Genomic DNA, 22,351 nt, shown 5'->3' on the forward strand with positions numbered 1-22,351 from the left:
TCATTATCATTGGTCAATTTTTGTTGAGTGAGTATACGAGTTGTTGGTATGTTGGAGCATATACAGAAAATATGGAAATATACACCAGAGAAGTGCAACAATAATCATTATAAAAAAAAAAATAACTACAAAAATGTACAAGAATAATGTGAACTATAATAAATGAGGAAAGAAATACTTATAAACTTGAAGATTAAGACTTGTACAAATGAACACTTAGTTTTCTCCGAATTACACAATGTCATCATTCATGGTTGATCTTCTTGTTTTAGCTCTGGAGCCTTTATTTATTTATTTTCTCCTTACCAATTTAGAACTCCACACACGGTACATACGCTCTTCCAATATAGAGATATATAATTCACGAATTATTACTCAAGGGTGGAGCCAAGTACAAGGCTACTCTGGGCTATAGTCTAGGTATAGCCCTTGTGGGTACAAACCAATTATTCCCTATATTTCACTTATTTTTATATTCATCTCACTATTAGCCCATGTATTTTTTATTTATTTATTTACTTCATTAACTAAATACTATTTATTTCCTAACAAAATATTTTTTACACTTCATATACTATTCATTTATGGTTAATCGTGACAATAATTACTTACTCTAATAGTGCTTTTAATTCTTTTTAAAAGCAACTCGTTGCATGTTTCAGTTTTTGAATTATTTTATGCATGATTTTTATCTGTTTAAAAAAGTTTTGCAGTGTGTTAACCTGTTTTTTTTATTTATGTATATATTTGCCATATTAAAGGTTGATGAACATAAAATAATTAGACGAGCTTTGCTTATAAGATTAACATATAGTCATTTTTTAAAAAATCAACTTTTTTTATACTTCTTAGCTAGCCCACTGGCCGTAAATTTTCTATCTCTGCCCTTATTATTATAAGATAAGTGTGCTCAATGATTTGAGCGTATTCCATTTGATGTTTTTATAGAGATTACAAGTAGTATTTGGATGAAGAACAAACTCTTCAAACCAAGGATAATTTACAGATAATACAAAAGATAAATAACCTATTTAAAATCAAAACACTTGCAATAGATAAGGTTTATCTCAGCCTTCCTGTTTATTGATTTGGTTGCGATCTTCAGGGATTGTTGTGGCAGGAACCGTTGAATTCAAACTTGGTTTATCACACCCCCGCAAGCTGAGCGGTCGCCGGCGAACAGGAAGCTTGGATAGAAGATAGTTAAATCGATAAGTAGACATGCCTTTAGTCAAAAAATCTGCAACCTAATCTTGGGTAGCAACATAGCCCACCTGAAGTTCACAGCAAGTAACCTTCTCGCAGATGGAAGACTGGATTGGAGGCCATGGAAATGGAAAACTGGATTGGAGCCTACCTGAAGTCCACTTCTACGTGACGGGTCCGTGCATAGAAGACTGGATTGGAGGCCATGGAAATGGCAGAAATATTATCACACCAGATCTTTTGGGGAGAAAGGCGGAGATGAAGGTCATTAAATAGTTTGCGAAACCATGAAATTGTTGCGGCTGTAATTGCAAGCTGACGATATTCAGACTCCGTGCTGGAACGAGAAACACCTCTTTGTTTCTTGGAACTCTAGGAGACAAGGTTAGAATCAAGGAAGATGCAATATCCACCAGTAGAAATGCGATCATCAGATCTCCAACATAATCTGAATCGGCAAAGGCAGAAATAGTTAGAGATCCAGGTTTATAAACGAGACCATGGTCAGGGGTGGATTTCAAATAACGAAGAATTCGTTTGACTGCAATCCAGTGTGTAGTGGTAGGTTTGTGCATGAACTGGCAAACTTGATTAACAAAGAACGCAATATCCGAACGTATGAACGTGAGATACGGAAGAGCATCGACCACACTACGAAATTCAGTAATGTCTGACAATGGTTTGCCATTATAAAGACTAAGGTGTTTGCCACTGACGGCAGGGTTGGAAACTGGTTTGTAATCAAGCATATTTATGCATGTCAGGTGATCCATGATGTACTTAAACTGAGATAAATGCATGCCATAACTAGACCGATGGACCTCCATGCCTAAAAAATAATGTAAAGGACCAAGATCCTTCATGGAGAAAACAGGACCCATGTCCCGTATTAAAGTATCAATGCGCTGAATATTATTGCCTATGATGAGTAATTAGTAAGTAGATTCGAATTGAACCATGACAGTAAACAAAAAGAAAGGAATCCGCCTGAGAAGTTACAAACTCAAGATGTTCCAAGTCGTTGGAAAAACAGTGAAACCACACCCTTAGGGCTTACTTGAGACCATATAGAGAGCGTTTCAGTTTACACACATGTGTTGGAAATTGAGAATCCACAAAACCTGTGGGTTGTTTCATATAGACCTCATCAGACAGAGAACCATGGAGAAAAGCATTTTGTAGGTCCAGTTGTCGAATGGGCCAAGCAAACTATACTGAAAGAGCAATGATGAGACGGATGGTGGAATGAGTAATCACGGGACTGAATATGTCCCCATAATCTAGGCCAGGTTGTTGATGAAAACCATTTGCAACCAATCGAGCCTTGAACCTGTCAACTGAACTACCCGGTTTCCGTTTGATTCTGAAAACCCATTTGTTGGGAAAGACATTCATGGAAGGGTGGTATGGAACCAATGACCAGGTGCCAGCACATTCAAGGGCATTGAACTCGTCAGCCATTGCAGTTCTCCATTCCTGAAATTTGTGAGCCTGAGTGTAACAAGTGGGCTCAGTCAAAACGTTAGTGGTGGAGGTATGGGCATACTTAGGTTAGGTTTATGGATGCCATCTCTGGCACGGGTGACCATGGTATGGAGTGGTTGTGAAGTGGACACGGGTGAAGTGGTGGAGAGGATAGGGGATTGAAAAGCTGGTAGGGTAAATAGACTAGGGGTTAAGGTAGGGGTTACGGTAAATGTACTATGGGTTAATGTGTGGGGTAGGGTAGATGAACTAGGGGTTAAGGCTTGGGGTAGTGTAGGTGAGGATGGAGATAAAAGGACATTGGGAGAGGAAAGTGAGTCAGAAAAGGTGGGGAGTTGTGTATTGGAGATGTGAGATAGAGAAAGTTGGGTGTGGGGTAGGGTAGGGGTCGGATGTGATGAGGATGGAGATGGGAAAAATAATTCAAGAGGACTAAGTACAGTAGAAGTACTATTAGGTATGGGAGACGCAGGTGGAGTAACACTGGACATTTCTTGAAATGGGAAACACTGTTCATCAAAAATGACATTTTTTGACATAAAAACACGACCCGTTGATGGATCAAGACACCTAAACCCGAGTTGATGAAGTGAGTAACCTAAAAATATGCATGTCTTAGAACGAAATTGAAGCTTATTAGACATGTAAGGACGTAAATATGGAAAGCATGCACACCCAAAAACTTTGAGAAATTCATACAATGGTTCCCATTGAAATAATTTCGTGTATGGAGAAGTGAGATTGAGAACTTTGGTTGGCAGGCGATTGATTAGAAAATTAGCTATATGAAAAGCCTCAGCCCAATAATTTTGAGTCATGGATGCATGAGCAAGGAGAGTAAGTCCAGTTTCAACCAAATGACGATGTTTTCGTTCTGCCATACCATTTTGTTCAGGATGGTGAGGACAAGTATATTGATGATGAATACCATGTGTTTCCAAGTAATTTTTGAAAAGATTATTAATATATTCACCTCCTCCATCCGTTTGAAAAGTTTGAATTTTACGTTGAAATTTGTTCTCCATTTCAGTTTTAAATTTGACAAAAGTGGGAAGCACATCAGATTTTAATTTTAAAGGATATAGCCAAGTATATCGAGAATAATCATCAATAAAAATAACATAGTAACGAAATCCTGAAATTGACAAAGTTGGGGATGTCCATACATCGGAATGGATGAGTTGTAAAGGAAAATGCGATATAGAATTAGATAAAGGCAATTTCTACTTTTGCCCAGAGGGCATAAATGACAGACAGAAGTTAAAGACTGCCTAGTAAGAGGCATTTGACTAGTGGACACTAAATGCTTTAAAATAAAAGATGATGGATGACCAAGTCTTGAATGCCAGACACAATCATCAATGGCTTTTATTGGAATTGAAACTTGCATATGGCTATAGTCCAGTGTTACTCCGGCCTGATAAAAGGATCTTCCCCGTTCGGATATCCTGAACACGAAAAAAATGTGGGTGAAGGAAGAAGAAACAATCATTGTTAGAAGAAAATTGATTGATAGATAGGATATTTTAAGAAGCATTGGGACAGTATAAGGTATTAGAAAGAGTGTAAGATTTAATGGGAGAGTGTAGGTAGGAGGTTCCTATGTGAGAAATGTTCAAACCTAGACCACCATTAACGCCATTGACGTGATCAAAGCTGGTATACACCTGTGCATTGGTGAGTTGGCCAGGATCGTTGGTTATGTGGGCATTGGCACCGGAATTGAGCAGCCAAGTTGTTGGAGCAGTGGGTGTAAGGGCACTACGAGGAGTCTGAGCAGCTAAAGCCGTGAGGCAAGCATTGCGAACACGGCCTTCATAGGCGGTATTCATGCGATTGTAACAAGTGATGGCAGAATGGCCATTGCGGTAGTAGATTTGGCACCGGAGAGGATGACGGTCTGCAGAAGAAGGGCCTACACCAAGGACTCCTACACGACCTTAAGAATGACCCGCAGCACTGCCATGAGGGCGAGGAAGAAAACCAGTGCGTCCACCACCGCGGGCACCACCAGATCGTCCACCACTGCGTCCACGGTTGGCAACCATGGCAGTCATAGAAGGAAGAGAAGTGTCTTCAGTCAAAGGAAATGTGAGATGACGTCTTTCAGCATTGAGGAGCAGTGCTTCCAACGCTGCATAAGAAATGGGAGTTTCACGGGCTTGGATAAATGCCACAATATTCTCATACAAAGGGCCAACGTTGTTCAGAATGGTAGCAATCAAATTAGCATCAAACATGGGAGCACCAGACAAAGCTAATTGGTCAGCCAAATTATTAATTTTATCCAGAAAGTCAGAAATGCTAAGGTCCCCGCGACGAAGGTTGAGGAGTTCACCACGTAGTTGAATAACGTGATTATGAGAGGAAGGTGCATATCGTTCCTGCAAGGTTGTCCAAGCTTCGGCAGCACTAACACACTTGACAATAACATGCATGACAGGAGGAGAGAGGGAACTGGTGATCCACGAAAGCACCATCTGATCTTGCTGAATCCAGGGTTCAAAAAGGGGATTGATGACATCAGTAAGGTGACCATCATCATCAATCAAAAAAGGCAGTGGACATTGCGACGTGCCGTCGACAAAGGGCATGAGGCTTCGACTTCGAAGTAAAGGGACAAACTGGGCGCGCCACAAAGGATAATTGTGACGATCAAGTTTCAAGGGTAAGAAGGCAGAAACATTAGGGAGAGGAGTGGCAGCGGAAGAGGCCATGAGGACTGAGAAGGAAAAATGTCGTGAGACAGTGGAGAGGATGATACCATATAAGATAAGTGTGCTCAATGATTTGAGCATATTCCATTTGATGTTTTTATAGAGATTACAAGTAGTATTTGGGTGCAGAACAAACTCTTCAAACCAAGGATAATTTACAGATAATACAAAAGATAAATAACCTATTTAAAATCAAACCACTTGCAACACATAAGGTTTATCTCAGCCTTCCTGTTTACTGATTTGGTTGCGATCTTCAGGGAATGTTGTGGCGGGAACCATTGAATTCAAACTTGGTTTATCAATTATTACTAGTTGGACTAGCAACGCACAATTTCATAACTAAAGGTTGTGCCAACATAAAATAGTTGGTCTAGCGGCCCACACCTTTCGCATTTGCATGGTAACCGTCATCATCAAACCTAAATCGTATTAGAATAATGAGACCAACATAAAATAGTTAAGATGCTTCCTTGACCAAAGGTTGTGCCTACATTTTGTTTGTTCAAAAATAAATAAATAATATGATTATTAACTCATTTGGTAAGTGCTTTTATATATCTGAAAGTGTTTTTAGAATAAATGTTTTTGGGTTCTAAAAGCACTTGAAGTTCTTCCTGCTAAAAGCACAAGTTATGTGTTTCTTGCTAGAAGTACTTTAAATGTTTTTTTTATAATTAACTTGCATTTTTTAACTAAGATTTGGTTCTAAAAACATTTTATCTAAAAGTATTTTCAGTCTTTTAGAAGCACTTGACAAACGAACCCTAGATCTTTGTGATGGTTCCGTTTGGCCAATGGCCACTAATATTATTTATTATCTCATTATTAATATAACTATTTCATTCCCTTATAAATCAATTTAGCATACGTATTATATAAAGTAAATTAATATTAATGTTCTAACTTTTAATACAAACAACGCTATCACAATTTCAAACTAAGTTTTTCAAATTTAAATAATGAGTAATGCTAGAGAATTAAATTTATAAATAAAAATTACAAATTAAATAAGAGAATTTTAACGAAAAATTCCTGGTACTGTTCACTTTAATAAAAAACCACATTTTTACACTAAAAAGTCAATCCTGGTACTATTCACTTTACTTTTTATTTTGTCATTATCGTTAAAACTCAAAGTTTTCAAACATTTTTTCTATTAAATAATACCTCATCAATAATTTTAATTATGAGCCATGCAAGTAAAGTGATTACAAATTTGATAAGCTAGACTAGCTGATTGATGGTCGTACCTAACAAAAAGAAAAGGTTTGACAGATTCGCGGGTCGTACAAATCAAACCAAAAGGAATATAGATAAATGAATAACGATGGTGTAGTGCATCCAATACTGGATTCGCGGGTCGTACAAATCAAACCAAAAGGAATATAGATAAATGAATAACGATGGTGTAGTGCATCCAATACCGTCACCTCACTGTGTCTGTGTATATATATAGGTCAAAAACTTTGAGCTTGTGGCTCCCGCCAATGTTACACATACACACCCAATATAGCCAGATACTATTACTGTAAACCATGCACTACACATTATTCCCATGTTCAACGAATTTAAGTCACATCCAGAGAGACTAGACTACTTGTTTTTTTTTTTTTTCTTTTTCACAGAAGTATAATGAACTTCATTCATGAGAGATTTTTTCAAGTATAAGGTATTCAAGCAGTATTTTACATGTCCTAATATAAGCAAAAAAATGATATCTTTTTTTCGTATCTCTCCACTAGTATTATAACACATACAGTACCCGTTTAAGTACCGAATATTTTGAAAATTTTCTCTGTCTATACATGTAATTTGGGAATGGGAATTTTTCGTATGTTATCTTGTCTACCATTACTCCTTAATCAAAAACATTTGTGAAAATCCAAAGCGTTTCTGGATTAGCAACGGAAGAAGTATTCAAGTGTTTTTTAATGAGTCAATTGAACGAAAATAACGGAGTCCTTGTTAATCCTATGGAGATGGTTAACTTGGTCAGGAAGCAAATCCTTGAATTTCGAGTTGGTCAAGGGGGTAAGAGGGTAGAAACTGGAGAACATGAGACTGGGAACGCAGTGAACTTTGCGGGTCAACCGGTTAGGTGGAGGAGACCAGCGTTTGGAGTGCTAAAGATCAATTTTGATGGGGCTTGGTGTGGGACGACTCGAAAAGGTGGCTATGGGTGGGTACTGCAGGATTTTGCTGGGATGCTGCAAGCGGCTGGAGGTGTGGGAGGCTTGATCTTCACTACAGCGGCAATGGCAGAAGCTGCTGCAATACGTGCTACGGTGCAGGTGTGTATTGAGTTGGGATGTCAGGATGTGGAGGTTGAATCAGAGTCTCGGATGCTCATTCGAATGCTTAATGGGGAATATGCGATTGATGGTACTTTGGAGTGCTTTATTTATGATATTAGGTTGTTGGTGTCTCAATTAGGAAGGGTGAGGTTTGTGTTTGTTAAGCAGGAAGGAAATGCCGCTACTCACGCTATGGCTTCATATGTTGCCTCACATGGAGGTGCTTTCCGTTGGGATGCTTTGGGTCCGGAGTTTTTATTTAATATTTTAACGAAATATGTAAACGTTTCTATTAGTATTTAATAAAGTCTACCGTTTGACCAAAAAAAAAAACTTTATTGTGCCTCTAATAAAAGATTTTCTAGCATAAGCAATTGTGTTCTTGTTGATGTTGTTCCAGCATTAAAAATTAAATTCTAATTATTTATAATAGCTTAAAGCTTATGTGGCATTCATAGAGAGAGAAGGATAGAAGAATCAAGTTTTAACTACATATAATGATAGCCATGTGGCCACTTAGTACTACGGTCTAATGATATTCTTCTTCACTTGTAAGTGAGAGATCTTAGATTCGATTCTCGTCAAATACGAATTTAAACCACATTATTGCTAGCCTATTGTGAGGCTTAGCCCATTCCTCCCACCCCTTTAGTGTATATAATATCTTTTATTTTGAAAAAATGACAGTCATGCGGCCTTCATCATTGACCTATACCTAATTATTAAAATATAAGATAAATTAGGTTCTCATCCCTCATTTTCACTTCTCATTAATTCAAATCTTTGTTATTTTTTATTTTTGATGACACACCTCGACCAGGGTCGAGGCATGCTGGCCGACACCCGAAAGTGACGTAATTAAAAAGGAAAGTGAAGCATAAAAATATGGATAAATTTAAACCAAAGCTAACATTTATTTAATCTAAAGTAGATAGTGCGCAGTAATGGGGAGGACCCATAAAACATAAGTGTTCATAGCATAGATGACAGTACGACATAAATAGAACAGTCAAATCTAGTTAAGGTACTTATTACACAACAAGAAATAAGCTCCTACATTTATTTATGGAAATGTCAGAACTGCCAGAGATTCCTCGTACGCGACAAAGAATTCAGCTAACCAAGTTCTGGAGGGGCAAAAAACAGAAGAGTGAGTGGGCAAAAACAAGGGTTTATAAAACACATTTATTTTTCTGAACATACTAACCCCTCGCCGTAAACACATCTATAGTTTCCAGAAAATCATACTACATATAAGTATGAAATCAAATGCAAATCAACAATAATTCCATAAATAAGCTAACCATAATATCGCAACTGTAGCATAAGAAAATCAGATGCTCATCAATCTATGCTAACACACAAGTTGATGCAGAGGGATTCTGACATGACCAGGATTGGGTGTAATCATAATATACGTTCTAGTACTACAATCACGTAAAGACTGGTGCTAGGCGCATCACATACGAGTCGGAGTTCCCTATTGCTACATGTACGATAGGACTAGCACCTACAATGGATCCAAGGTAAGCTTGCAGTGCGATGTGAACATATACGTGAAGCCAGGCCCTGGCACGAGGCGGGTACTACACCGGTGCAAGCATGCATGATGAGCAAGTATAATGTATATGAAAATGCCATGACAATATATAAATCTCAACAATGATGGTAATTTTTAAAATTAAATAAAAGATGGCATGATAGGTGTAAAATCAATCCAAAAGCAATTGTGGAAACTATAAAACTTTATATATAATATATAAAAACAAATGCCTACTCACTGATATGTAATCAGATCGTAGCTTCCTTGCCTTGCTTGTCCACATACCTCATCGGGGTAATTCTCTCCTATATGAGAAACAACTACACTAATTAATTAGGACATACACGAAAAGGCCGGGAAAATCACCCATAGTTTGCTCAAACGAAGGTTAAATATACAAAAACATTCTACACAATGTCACTGACCCGTACACGACAACCACTAGTCGCCACAAGGCCGGACGCGCCCTCACGCGCCGCCAGCTTGTGGCCACATGCGCACCCACTCACAGGCCATGCCCTTGCATGCGCTGGTAAATTCCCAGGGAATATTCCATCAAATTTGACTGAATATTTCGTTAAGTCTAACGGCGTTACCTAACAATGTCAAAATATTCCGTTAACTTTAACGGAATATTCTCCTTCTTCTCTGGTTGTCCTCCCCTATCTGGTTCGCCGGATTCTGGAAAAAGTCGCTAGATTTCTGGAAAATTTTTAAAACTTCATATCTTCTTCATTTCTCAACCATTTTTTATGTACTTTATATGGAAATGAAGTTTATAGAACAAGTCTATACCTTTTGGAAGTCCAAAAAGTGGACGGAAATGGACTGAAATTAGCTCGAAGCTCTCGGACCTATTTTCAACTCCTTGAAACTGCGTGTTTCGACGTTGGCTAACCTTTAAGCTTGAACTAGAGACCTCGAGGAGTTGTGTGGATGTTTCCAAATCTTCCAAAATCTTGTAACACGAACATGAAGTCGTCGAGGAACTCACGCCCAAGTCGGAGCTCCGAGTTGGAAGCTTAAAACGTCACCATTTTAGGATTGGTTTGTACGGATGGTTATTGCAAAGAAAGGAGACAAGGCGTGAAAGATGAGAGAATGAGAAGATGAGAGAGAGAGGTTTTTTGATTGGACAAGAGAGAGAGAGAGGTAGAGAAAGAGAGATAAGTTGTCTGATTGGGTGAGAGAAATAAGGAGAGTGATTGATTGGTAGTGAGATAAGGTCACGGGACCCCTTTTTTTTAAAGGGAGAAAGTGATAAGATTTTTGTATAATTCAAGGTACACGAAATCTGTCTTCTTATAAAAAACAGTAGTTCTAACACTACATAATTAACACACACGTGTACAATTCTACCCGTAGTTAACGTACCTTAACTAAGCATAACTTTTTCGTCACAATTCCGACTTAGGCCTAACTCATGCTCACGCATTCGTAACAATGAGTACTATTTAATTATGATAATAGGGAAAATAAATTAAAAGTCGAATAACTATGTCCACGTCAGGTTCCACTTTGCCAATAAGGGCATAATCGTCATTTTACATACTCAAGAAGGAAATTATATGGAAAATTAGGGACGGATCGTCACATTTGATTAAGGTCCTTTGTCTTTTGTCCACTTTATTATTTGAATATTAAATTATTTACTTGTCATTATATGTTAATTTTAAAATGAAAAACTTCTTAATCATTTCCAAGTATATCTTTTTCTATATTTTCAATATGTTTCTATTTTTATTTGTACCCATTTTATAAGTTTGTACCAATATTCTTTTTAGTTTTAATTTGCACCAAAAAAATTTAATATAATATGTACCCATATTAAAGAAACAAGGTTTCATTCTATTAATTAGTTGATTAGAGATCAGAACTAAAATAACACTAAAATTTATCATTAATTAAGCCAAAACAAAAATATGCGAATAATATATGGCCAAATAATAAAGTTTTTATTGAGTTTTAACTAAATTATGTTTTATTTCTTACTTTGATATTAAATTCAAAAAATTAATGGTGATAATTTTTTTTTACACTTAGTAATAGTAACCAAATGACATTTTTTTTTTTTTTGAAAAGACTATAGTGGTTACTGGTTAAAGGTTAAATTAGAAAGTTAATTGTGTTTGAACCTACGCCTAAGCACAATAGCATAACTCATTTCTACTACTGGTAAATGTCACTTGCAAACGACATTTTCATTTTTTTTGGTAAAATTGAGGGTCAAAAGACCCAAGAAAAAACTATTAACAAAGCGGGTATGAGGAAACCCAACAGCATCCTCAAAGATCAACCTATCCACAAGAGGAGGAGGCTCATATCAAACACATTTTCTTTTCCTCTATAAGAGCAACTCCAACGTTGGAGCCCTCCCCCCAAGCTATTTACTATTCAATCCACCTTATGAACAGTAACTGCCCTTAATGAACAGTAATAGCCCTGGCAATAGCCTTTGCATCTCCACCATTACACTTCAATAGCCCTTGCAATAGGCAATAAAATATTAGTATTTTTTTATTTATAAAATAATACAAAATAATTTTAATTGTAAATTTGGGTATCAAATAAATAATATTGTTACCTGATCCGAGTAATTTTCCCCACTTCAAATATTACTACTAGTTTGTGCCAAGGCGTCTTTCCACGTACTAAACGATTGGCTAAGTAATTTCCAACGACTGGACATCGATTCTTTGTCTTTTCCCACCAATTTTCTCAAGATAATTGGTATGAATAAGACTTCACATTTCTCGCAACTGCATCTCATTACCCGTAAGTGAACTATGAGTAACTTCAACCTAGCTAATACACAACGCAACATCTTCAAGAAGTGACCAATTCGTACCTGCACCAGTAGTCATTTTGTTGAAAAAAAATGGATTGAAACTTTGAGACAAAGAAAAGAATGTGATTGAAAGTAGTTAGAAAATATGAAATTGTTGTGTAATGTCACATCCCGGCCCGGGGCGGATCGCTTCCCGGGCCCCGCTCCACCACCGTAGCACGATATTGTCCGCTTTGGGCCCCGACCACGCCATCACGGTTTTGTTTCTGGGAACTCACACGAAAATTTCCCGATGGGTCACCCATCCTGGGAATGCTCAAGCCCCCTTCTCGCTTAACTTCGGAGTTCCTACGAAACCCGAAGCCAGTGAGCTCCCAAAAGGCCTCGTGCTAGGTAGGGATGAGAATATATATTTAAGGATTGCTCCCCTGGGCGATGTGGGATGTCACAATCCACCCCCCTTTGGGGCCCGACGTCCTTGTCGGCACACCACGGCCAAGGTTAGGCTCTGATACCAAATTGTCACATCCCCGCCCGGGCGGGACCACTTCCCGGGCCCACTCCACCACCGTAGCACGATATTGTCCGCTTTGGGCTCCGACCACGCCCTCACGGTTTTGTTTTTGGGAGCTCACACAAGAACTTCCCGATGGGTCACCCATCCTGGGAATGCTCTCGTGCGCTCGTGCGCTACTCGCTTAACTTCGGAGTTCCCATGGAACCCGAAGCCAGTGAGCTCCCAAAAGGTCTTATGCTAGGTAGGGATGGGAATATATATTTAAGGATCACTCTCCTGGGCGATGTGGGATGTCACATGTAAGGTAGATGATAATGAGAAGGTATTTATAGAAAAGTAAAAATAATTTTTTTAAAAAAAATTTCAAATTTTTTTTTGAATTTTTTACAATTTTTTTAAAATTTTTATTCAACTAATTAATCTCTGTCGTTGGATATAAAAAAATTTGAATTCCAACACTCCAGATTGTGCCACGTGTCACAACGGTAACTTTTCTTAATTTTAAAACTATTTTTTCTTTTATTTTTTTATTTATAAAGCATATTAATATCCACCGTTGATCTCAGATCAAACGGTGGATATTAAATAAAACTTTTTTTTTTTTGACCGTTGAGATCGAACGATCCAAATTAAAGATCCGTTGAGATCGAACGGACCGTGGGAAGCCACGTGGCTTCCCAACGGTAACTGAAAAAGCACTGTTTTTTTTTTCTGATTTTGTGTCGGCGACGCGCACCCACGTGCGAGTGGGGCGCACGCGCCTGACAGAAAAAAAATTAAAAATGGCCTAACGCCAGGCTGACGTCAGCGCTGGCGTCACATCCACTTGGGCTCTCGGGTTGGCAATTCTCCACGGGCCCGGAGCTCGGGCCTCTACCTCCACTCGGGTTCTCCAACTCTGGAATCGGTCCATAGAACCTTGGGCCCCTTTTCTTTGGCCTGTCCCCCGAGCACCCAGCAACGTTGGGCTTGCTCTAACGTCCATGTGAGTTGAAGGTGGGCCCAACTCCACAGACCCCACATGCCATCCATAACCAAAACCTTAATCACTTGCCGAAAAAGCCATTAAACAATAATTAGCACATGGTTAAAACAGCTCGATCAGAGTGAGTTGAGTTAGCGGTAAAACAAGGTCCGCCCCCTTCTCTTAACTTTGCTACGCTTTCCCTTTCTTCTGCTGCTCTGCTCTGCTCTGTGCGTGCTTCTGCTTTTGCTTTTGCGTCCCTGAAACTGAAAGCCAACGCAAACCAACCAAACCCATCTCTCTCTCCTCTCCCCGAGCCTTTATAACCCTCCTGCCATGAATTCCCAGCACCGGCAACGGAACCACAGAGCTGCCGGAAACTGACCGAGAACCAAAACGACCCCGTTTGGACAAACGCACATTGTACTGCTTGAAAATGGGGCAAGAAGGCTGTGGGGGAGGACATGCAGAGGTGAAGAGCTGCGGCGGCCGCTCGGTTGTGGTGGGGGTGAAGCTGGACTCGAAGAGCAGGGAGCTGCTGACGTGGGCTCTGGTTAAGGTGGCTCAGCCTGGTGACCATGTGATTGCCCTCCATGTGCCCGGTAAAAATGGTGAGTAAAATTTGGGTGAAATCTTTTGGTCGGGTGGAGTGGAAGTTTACTGGTTTTGGTGAATTGGGTAATTGCAGAAATTGTTGATCGAGATGGGAAGTCGTCGCTTCTCTCCCTTGTCAAAGCGTTTGACTCTGTTCTTGCAGTCTATGATGGTTTCTGCAACTTGAAGCAGGTTACTTTCTCGCTATTTTTTGTTGTGGTTTTCGTTAAGATTTTGTTGTCCTTTTGTATAATTTTGTCATACCCTCTGTTTGTTTCCTGAGAAAATGAAAAATGTTGCGACTTTAGAGTGAAAAATTTGAGTTCTAACCAGTTGGAGGGTCGATCATTTTTTTCAGTGCCAGAAAATTAAAGAGTTGGGATTTTTGTTGAAAACTTTTACAGGTGGATCTCAAGCTCAAAATCTGCAGAGGAACATCAATCAAGAAAATATTAGTTCGGGAAGCGAATTCGTATACTGCAAGTAAGGTTATAGTTGGAACTGCTCAGAACCACCATAAAATCCGGTCATCGACTGCCGTGGCCAAATACTGTGCCAAGAAACTGTCTAAGGATTGTGGGGTTCTTGCTGTAAATAATGGGAAAGTTGTATTTAACAGAGAATGCTCTCAAGCAAATTACGGTAACCCCCAAGGTATTTAGATTTTGGACTTTTGGCTGAAATAATCCGCTTTTGGCATTTGGTTGCCGAAATGATCCATTTTTTGCAGCTGCTGTTATATGATCGATACGTCTTTGATATATGATTTATATGCTGTCGGTAGTTAATTTTGATCATTTCAGCAACCAAAATGTCAAAAGTGGATCATTTTAGCTAATTGCTCTTAGATTTTTCTAGTTTTGGGTTCTTTCAATGGTTTTTTAGTCTGTAATTTGTTTAGGGTGGGCTTCTGAGTTGAGTACTTGTTTGCAGGAAGCGAAGAGCATCGCTGGAACAGTTTGCTCAGCGCATTTCACCGATCAGTGCATAAGTCTTCCAAAGTACTAAATGAAGGCGGTGACAGTGTGACCTTAAAGGACACATATTGTCAGGTTAATTGTCAAAAATTGGAGCAGGGCTTAGCCAAAGTTTTCTTGGAATGTTCTGAGTCTGTTGCAACACAGAAATGCTCAGTCTGTTCAGGGCCCTCGGTGGATAGTTCTGGTCACCAGTCTGCAGAAGAGTTCTCTGATGACAGTGAAGATAAATCTATGGCTATAGTGCCAGTACAAAAAGAAGAGGCACTAGCAGTGAGCTCAATTTCTATGTTGATCAGAGAATTGCCTGAAGTGAAACCTGGTTGGCCACTGCTTCGACGAGCCGTACTCCCAGAACGACAAATTCCTGAGAGGTTTATGGTCCGGAAGATCTCCATGGTTCAGTGGGCAATGCAGTTGCCCATTAGACAGCATTCAATTGCCAGCAATTTCGATGAAAGGAAAAATAGTTGTGATTCAGATCAACCTTCCTGTTTGAATGGAGAAAGTGGCGCAATTTTTGCAGTGGGTGGCAAGGCAATGATTGCCCCACCTTCACCGGACTACAATTCGAAGGCCCTGCCTAAAGAATTGGAGGGCCTGCATGAAAAGTACTCGGCTACATGCAGATTATTCACCTACCAGGAACTTCAGTCAGCTACATCATACTTCTTGGCCGGTATGTTGTTCAAGAAGTTCATATGTCAAATATCCTATCCATTTTCCCTGATTTCTATTGATTTGGTTTATTCAAAAATATATTTTCCTTTGTAATCCCAGACAACATCATCGGGAGGGGCGGTAGCAGTCAAGTTTATAGAGGCTGCCTTCCCGACAGCAAGGAACTGGCAGTGAAAATCTTAAAACCATCTGAAGGTGTATTGAAGGAGTTTGTTTTGGAGATAGACATCATTACTACCTTAAACCACAAGAACATTATTTCCCTTCTGGGGTTCTGTTTTGAGGATAATAATCTTCTCTTGGTTTACGATTTCTTATCAAGAGGAAGCCTTGAAGAGAATCTCCATGGTATATACTACATATTTCTCTGGCTTTTAGATATTACAATGAAGAGCAATAATTGTTTACTTGCCCTTAATTGCTGTTTGAATTCTAGCTCAATTTACAATTTTTTTCAATGTTCTCCAAATCAGGAACCAAGAAAGATCCGCTTGCATGTGGATGGAATGAGAGATATAAGGTGGCCGTGGGTGTAGCTGAGGCCTTGGACTATCTGCACACTGGCAGTGCTCAATCTGTAATCCACAGGGATGTCAAATCATCCAATATTCTACTGTCTGATGATTTTGAGCCGCAGGTACGTCTGATCAGTTTCTTGCTTCTAAAGATGCATTTGTTTATCAAATTTTCAGTGTTCGTTAATACTATTTCGGCAAGGTATCTTCAGCTCTCTGATTTTGGACTGGCAAAATGGGTGTCAACCTCCTCTTCGCATATAACGTGCAGCGATGTTGCAGGCACCTTTGGGTTTGTAACTCCATTTCACAGCTTTGCCTTTCATCTTCTCTCTGTAGACTTCCATTTTTCTACAAAGATGAAAAAAAGTTCAAATCTAGTTCTTTCTTAAGAAAACATGAAAACTGCGATATACTGATTAGTTAATAACATATTGCATTGTTCTGCAGCTACTTGGCTCCTGAATACTTCATGTATGGCAAAGTAAACGACAAAATTGACGTGTATGCATTTGGTGTTGTACTCCTCGAGCTTCTTTCAGGAAGAAAGCCTATAAGCAGTGACCATCCAAAAGGCCACGAAAGCCTAGTCATGTGGGTATGTCCTCTTTGCCCATAAGGTTTAGCAGTACTCCATGTACCTCTTGATGTTTGTCTCTTAAAAGAAGTTGAATTATTGAAACGTCTTGTACAGGCCAAGCCAATTCTAAATGGTGGGCAGGTATCCCAACTTTTAGATCCGCATTTGGGCAATAACTACGACCAGGGCCCGATAGAGAGAATGGTTTTAGCGGCCACTCTTTGCATTAGGCATGCTCCACGAGCTAGGCCCCAAATGAGCTTTGTAAGTTGGATCTGATCCCTCTTGAGTATCTTTCATCAGTTTATAGCATGCAACGAAAATATCTGAATTAATATTGACAAAATTCTCTGGGTACTTTTGAGCACAGATTGTGAAGCTCCTTCAAGGCGACGCGGATGTGACTAAGTGGGCAAGGCTGCAAGTTCATGCTGTGGAGGAATCTGATGTGCTCGAAAATGAAACATGTCCACATTCAAATCTGCAGTCTCACCTTAACCTTGCACTGCTTGATGTGGAGGATGACTCACTCTCCATGAGCAGCATTGAGCAAACTGTCTCCTTAGAGGACTACCTGAAAGGGCGGTGGAGCCGCTCATCGAGCTTCGACTAACGAATTCACTAGCACAATGCTAGTAATTGCACTTCTCCATTTGTGTGATTCATTTGTATATTAATCCCTCACCAAGAAAAAAAAAAAAAAGGAAAAGTAAAAACAATGGCTTTTACATGTTGTGTGAGTGTTTGGGTTATAGTTGTTATAGATGGGTTTAGGATGAGAGGTTGTTTGTGTTTGTGCCCTCCTCCTTCCCTGACGGTCATAAAACTAGTCCTTATTTGTTGGACTGGTTTTCCTTGTTGGTGTCTTTTCAGTTTACTTCTTGGTCTCAATTAGACCAAGAGTTGGGAGACTCTTGTAATGTTCAAAGATGAATGTTTTTTTCCTCTGAGTGAGCAGAAGTCTAAATATACGGCTAAAGGAGAAAAATTTACATAAAACTGTTGCTTGAGCCGATTGTTTACAACCGTGTATTCATTAATGTCTCTCATTACATCACTATACATGTGATGAAAAAGATACACATGACTATGTGTATCCGTGATAAGTTATACTCTTTTTTTCATTTCTATTATCAATGAAAAAGATTCACATGACTATATTTATCATTTTTAACCAAAATTTTACCCTTCATTTCATGAGTATCATTTTTGATAAAATATTTTAAATATATCCAAAATTACACTTGAAATGATCTAAATGCCCTTAATACAATGACATACTCTCAAATATTCTGGGTTGGAATTCATAGTTTGGTGATTGGTAAACAAGTTGCGGGCATTGTCGAATTAATGGAGGACACTTGCAAATTCTCACATCTTTCTCTGAAATTCGATCACTAGCCCTAATACGATTTCATTTTTCACAGTAGTGATTGATATATCATAATGTGACATCCCACATCGCCCAGGGTGTGATCCTTAAATGTATATTCTAATCCCTACCTAGCACGAGGCCTTTTGGGAGCTCACTGGCTTCGGGTTCCATGGGAACTCCGAAGTTAAGCGAGTAGCGCGCGAGAGCATTCCCAGGATGGGTGACCTATCGGGAAGTTCTCGTGTGAGTTCTCAGAAACAAAACCGTGAGGGCGTGCTGGGGGCCCAAAGCGGACAATATCGTGCTACGGTGGAGTCGGGCCCGGGAAGTGGTCCTGCCCGGGCCGGGATGTGACACATAATCCATTAATCTTTGTTTTCTTCTCTAATGGCCGGGTTTGGTGGTTATGAGATTAGGGTTTCAATATGTCCAGCAAGTCTTTTTTAATCTTTTGTTTTGCCCCTCTTGCTACCAAAAAAACATTTGCAGAACTACTGATTCCTATGCAGGTTATTATTGGGGGACAATTTCATTAAACATGATTTATTCCACCATCCCTTAAGAAATTGGACCCAGATGGCAAAAAAACCAGAAACTGAAAATACATGCTGCTTTCCATGGCCTTTCATGGTGTATGGAGATTGGAGAGAATATTTATTTTGCAATGTCATGGGATTTGAGAGTGTTTCATTTCAAGATATTTAAGTCTATTCAAGTTAATTTTTTGCTATATTTGAAATTTTCTATAAAACTGATATTTGTGAATTTGGGGGCTCAATTTTGGTTATAAATCATAAATACTCTAGAAAGAAAGGGTATGCAATGGGTACCTAAGACCATCTCCAATAGAGAAGGCTAAAGGTTCAAAAGTCAAAAATTGGTTTGATTTGCTCAAAAATTCATCTTCAAACGATGGTTGGACTATAATTTTATGGTGCCCACCAAACCATTATTTGGCCAAAGGGGCACCAGGCTGGCCAAATGTAGCCCTCCTTTTAGCCCTTTTTTTGGGGTTCAGCTCCTCAATCGCAATGATTGATTCAAATTCAATAGCTAGATTTGAAAACATCCAAAGGTAGTGTAACTAAAATAACCAATAAATTGAATGTATAAACTTAAAACTAATAAATTATTGAGAGGGCTATATTTAGCCCATTCGGTTGAGATGATTTATGAGTATGGTCTAACACTGTTCATTTAAAAATAATTTTGCAAGCACATAATTATGGACGAGACTATATTTAGCTCTTTTGAATGGAGATGGTCTAAGTTTTTATACTTTTGAGTACATACATACATAATTTACATATAAATTTCTAGCTTACATGAAATTGTTGCATTCCCCCTTTTTCTAAGTTTCAAGATATTCTTGGGCCAGATGAATACAACCGTCTTTCCATATCTCTGATTATGTGTTATTCATGTGATGAGAAAGATGGACACATACAATCGATAACAAATCAAATTCTCTCTTATGTTGCTTTCATCAGACAAAAGATACATAAAGAGAAAGGGGTATGCGATGGAGATACCACCTAAGTATTTCTACTTTTGAGTACATACATACACAATTAAATATAGGTTTCAAGCTTTGTGAACCACAATGTCCATAATCTAACAAAAGAAAAGGGCAATGCAAATGGAAGTATTATCCTCCCTCCAACTTGGTAAAAAACGTTAGTGAACCATACTGTGCTGTTAGATTCTTTTCCAATAACACAAATCACATGGTGCTAGATCTTTCTTATGCCTGTAAAGTCATGGCGGTCTCCCAACAACCCACAACCACCACCACCGCCACCACTTCTGTGGACCAAAATTCCCCATGAACCTCACCGACACCTCAAAACCCATTTTGGTCATGTCCACAGCATCCATAAATTTCACCACAAGATATGAAGGTGAAATAAAAGGACTAGTTGTTGTACCATGGTTGTCCACTTTGGTTGTGAGTACCACATGCTTGATGAGAGTGCTATTCCTTAGCTGAAATAGAGAGAATTTCCCTAGACAAATAATTGCACCACCACCTCACACTATTAGCAATAAGTTAAATCATAGGCACCAAATGTGACACAGAAGTCACTTAGTACTACGGTCTAATGGTATTTCTCTTAATTTGTAAGTGAGAGATCTTAGATTCGATTCTCGCCAAAGGCGAATTTGAACCACATTATTGCTAGTCTATTGTGACGCTAAATTCACCTTCCCTCCCCCACCCCCCAAAACAAAAAAAAAAAAAAAAACAAAAAAAAAGTTACACAAAAAAATCCAATCAAATTATAGGCACCAAATGTAAGAGTATTGTATAATATGTGGAATATGTAAAAATACGAGTGAAAAGTTATATCACATGACATTGTTTCAATATCTATGTTTGACACAAAAAAGTCCAATAAATTATAGGCACCAAATGTGAGAGTATTGTATAATATGTGGAATATGTAAAAATACGAGTGAAAAGTTATATCACGTGACATTATTTCAATATCTATGTTTGTCATTTTCTAATTACTCACTTACTTTACAAGATTGGCCAGATAGCTAAATTTTTTTTTTGTCTGAGCGAGCTTATACAAGCACTTTCTCTTAGCTATTTGCCTTTTCCTGCACTATTGTTCGTGGGTTTCCACGGACTTCATCTTGACAGTTGACTTCTATGTCTTAGTTGATGGCTATCCTTACTTCATGGCTATGCTCGCGGAGCTTATCGGATTTGGATGTTGCGTTTGATGAGGTGTTGCTCGGTTATGGGTGAGGATTTAAGTGGATCAGAACTTCTATGTTGGCGGCATAAGTAGTGGAATTTTCTAGTTGCTATGTTCTGTTTTGCTTTTTGGGCCGAATTTGTTGTTAGGCCCTTTTGTTGTCTATAAGTAAGCTTTGGGCTCGTGGGTTGTGTATTTGTATGTTTTTTTTTTTTTTTTTTTTGGTGTGCAATAAAAAGTTTGCTTACCCAAAAAATACAAAAGTTTTATTGTTTTTCTCCCAATTAAAGTGATTCCAATTTTCATTAAAAAGAAAAAGTTAATACAATGTAAGGACAACCCACATGGGGAGTCCAAAACAACCAAGCAAAAAGTCTAACCCACATATAGAAATTACACCGAATTAGGACCCTAAGAGCAACACATAAAAATAAAAAAAAATAAAAAAAGATCTAGGAAGGGAAAGCAGCCACCTCTACTAAACCAGCTACACCAACCATCACCACCTAAAAGAAGGACCAAATAAATGAACGAAAAATGGGGGTAAATGTAGATTGGTGAGGAAAAAAAACTTGAAAAAAGCACTTTAAAAATGTGCTACTGAAGAAGATCCTTTAAGGAGGCACCCTATGAGGTGAGTTATAGACCTAGGGTCGTGATCAATGATAATTTCTAGAAAAAGAAAAAAGGCATCAATTCTAGACCTGAGATAAGCTCAGAATAAATTAAGACCTACTCAAAGAACATAGAAACACTAGTCCGGAGTAATAGCAGTCGAGAATAAAACCCATAATAAAGAGCAAAAGCGATAACGGGTTGGGGAAAGAGAAAAACATTCTAAAAATTAGGGAAGGAAATGTTTTAGGGTTGTTTTTGGGGGAGAGTGCTAAGAAAATTGAAAAAGTTTAAACATTGGTACAGTAATGATAAAAAAAAAAAAAGTTTGTATTTCTCCAGAGTATAAGATAGTTTGGATTTTGAAACTGTTAAACCTTAAAATTTATAATTTCAACAATGTTATGAATATGAGAAAATATGTGATTGTGTAAATCCTAGTTAGATTTGGATTCTAGATTGTCCATTATTCTAGTGATTCTTTCCCTATAGGATTTACTTGGAGGAGAAGGTATACCTTTCCTCTTGATTTACTATAAATAAAGGCACTGACACAGGGAGAATCATAAAATCCCTAAGAATTCTACAATTTCTCCACTTTCTCTATTGTTGCCGCACCTTCTGTTTCAGATAAAAAAAAAAATTAATAGTGAAAAAATCTAGTGTATAAACCATAGAACTGACAATTGAGGTTTCTCAAGTTTGACAAAATTAAAAAATAAACTGAATTGTGAGACATGTCTTGCTTTAGAAGCCGATCAAAATTCAAAACATGTTGTGATCTATTTT

At 38.5% G+C, this 22,351-nt stretch overlaps 2 protein-coding genes and 2 long non-coding RNA genes across 5 annotated transcripts; 2 read left to right on the top strand and 2 right to left on the bottom strand.

The window, feature by feature from the left end:
* Window positions 1–3,872: 3,872 nt before the first annotated feature.
* LOC148695090 (uncharacterized) lies at window positions 3,873–5,645 on the bottom strand. The gene is made up of 2 exons (XR_015965743.1): window positions 4,313–5,645; window positions 3,873–4,139 (listed from the first exon to the last, which is right to left on the bottom strand). It is a non-coding gene; the product is annotated as an uncharacterized LOC148695090 (long non-coding RNA).
* A 1,739-nt stretch (window positions 5,646–7,384) lies between these two features.
* Window positions 7,385–8,008, top strand: LOC148695091 (uncharacterized). Its single transcript, XM_088698305.1, has one exon. It carries the CDS (start codon window positions 7,385–7,387, stop codon window positions 8,006–8,008), a length of 624 nt encoding a protein of 207 aa, XP_088554431.1.
* Window positions 8,009–8,647: 639 nt separating this feature from the next.
* LOC148695092 (uncharacterized) lies at window positions 8,648–10,450 on the bottom strand. Its single transcript, XR_015965689.1, has 4 exons — window positions 10,044–10,450; window positions 9,674–9,950; window positions 9,487–9,553; window positions 8,648–8,832 (listed from the first exon to the last, which is right to left on the bottom strand). It is a non-coding gene; the product is annotated as an uncharacterized LOC148695092 (long non-coding RNA).
* Window positions 10,451–13,620: 3,170 nt separating this feature from the next.
* LOC137717918 (protein kinase STUNTED) lies at window positions 13,621–17,863 on the top strand. Of its 2 annotated transcripts, none has more exons than XM_068457423.2 (10): window positions 13,621–14,128; window positions 14,206–14,303; window positions 14,516–14,765; window positions 15,045–15,767; window positions 15,869–16,117; window positions 16,243–16,406; window positions 16,497–16,576; window positions 16,735–16,882; window positions 16,979–17,128; window positions 17,235–17,863. In XM_068457423.2, the coding sequence occupies exons 1-10, from the start codon at window positions 13,954–13,956 to the stop codon at window positions 17,475–17,477; spliced, it is 2,280 nt and encodes a 759-aa protein (XP_068313524.2). In that variant the 5' UTR covers window positions 13,621–13,953; the 3' UTR covers window positions 17,478–17,863. The 2 variants fall into 2 exon arrangements, with proteins under 2 accessions (XP_068313524.2, XP_068313525.2); XM_068457424.2 differs by having other exon boundaries at window positions 13,730–14,119.
* The last annotated feature ends 4,488 nt before the right edge of the window (window positions 17,864–22,351 follow it).

This window comes from Pyrus communis, chromosome 8 (genome assembly GCF_041283825.1).
Source record: "Pyrus communis isolate YQ-2024b chromosome 8, ASM4128382v1, whole genome shotgun sequence".
Taxonomy (NCBI): Eukaryota; Viridiplantae; Streptophyta; class Magnoliopsida; order Rosales; family Rosaceae; genus Pyrus; species Pyrus communis.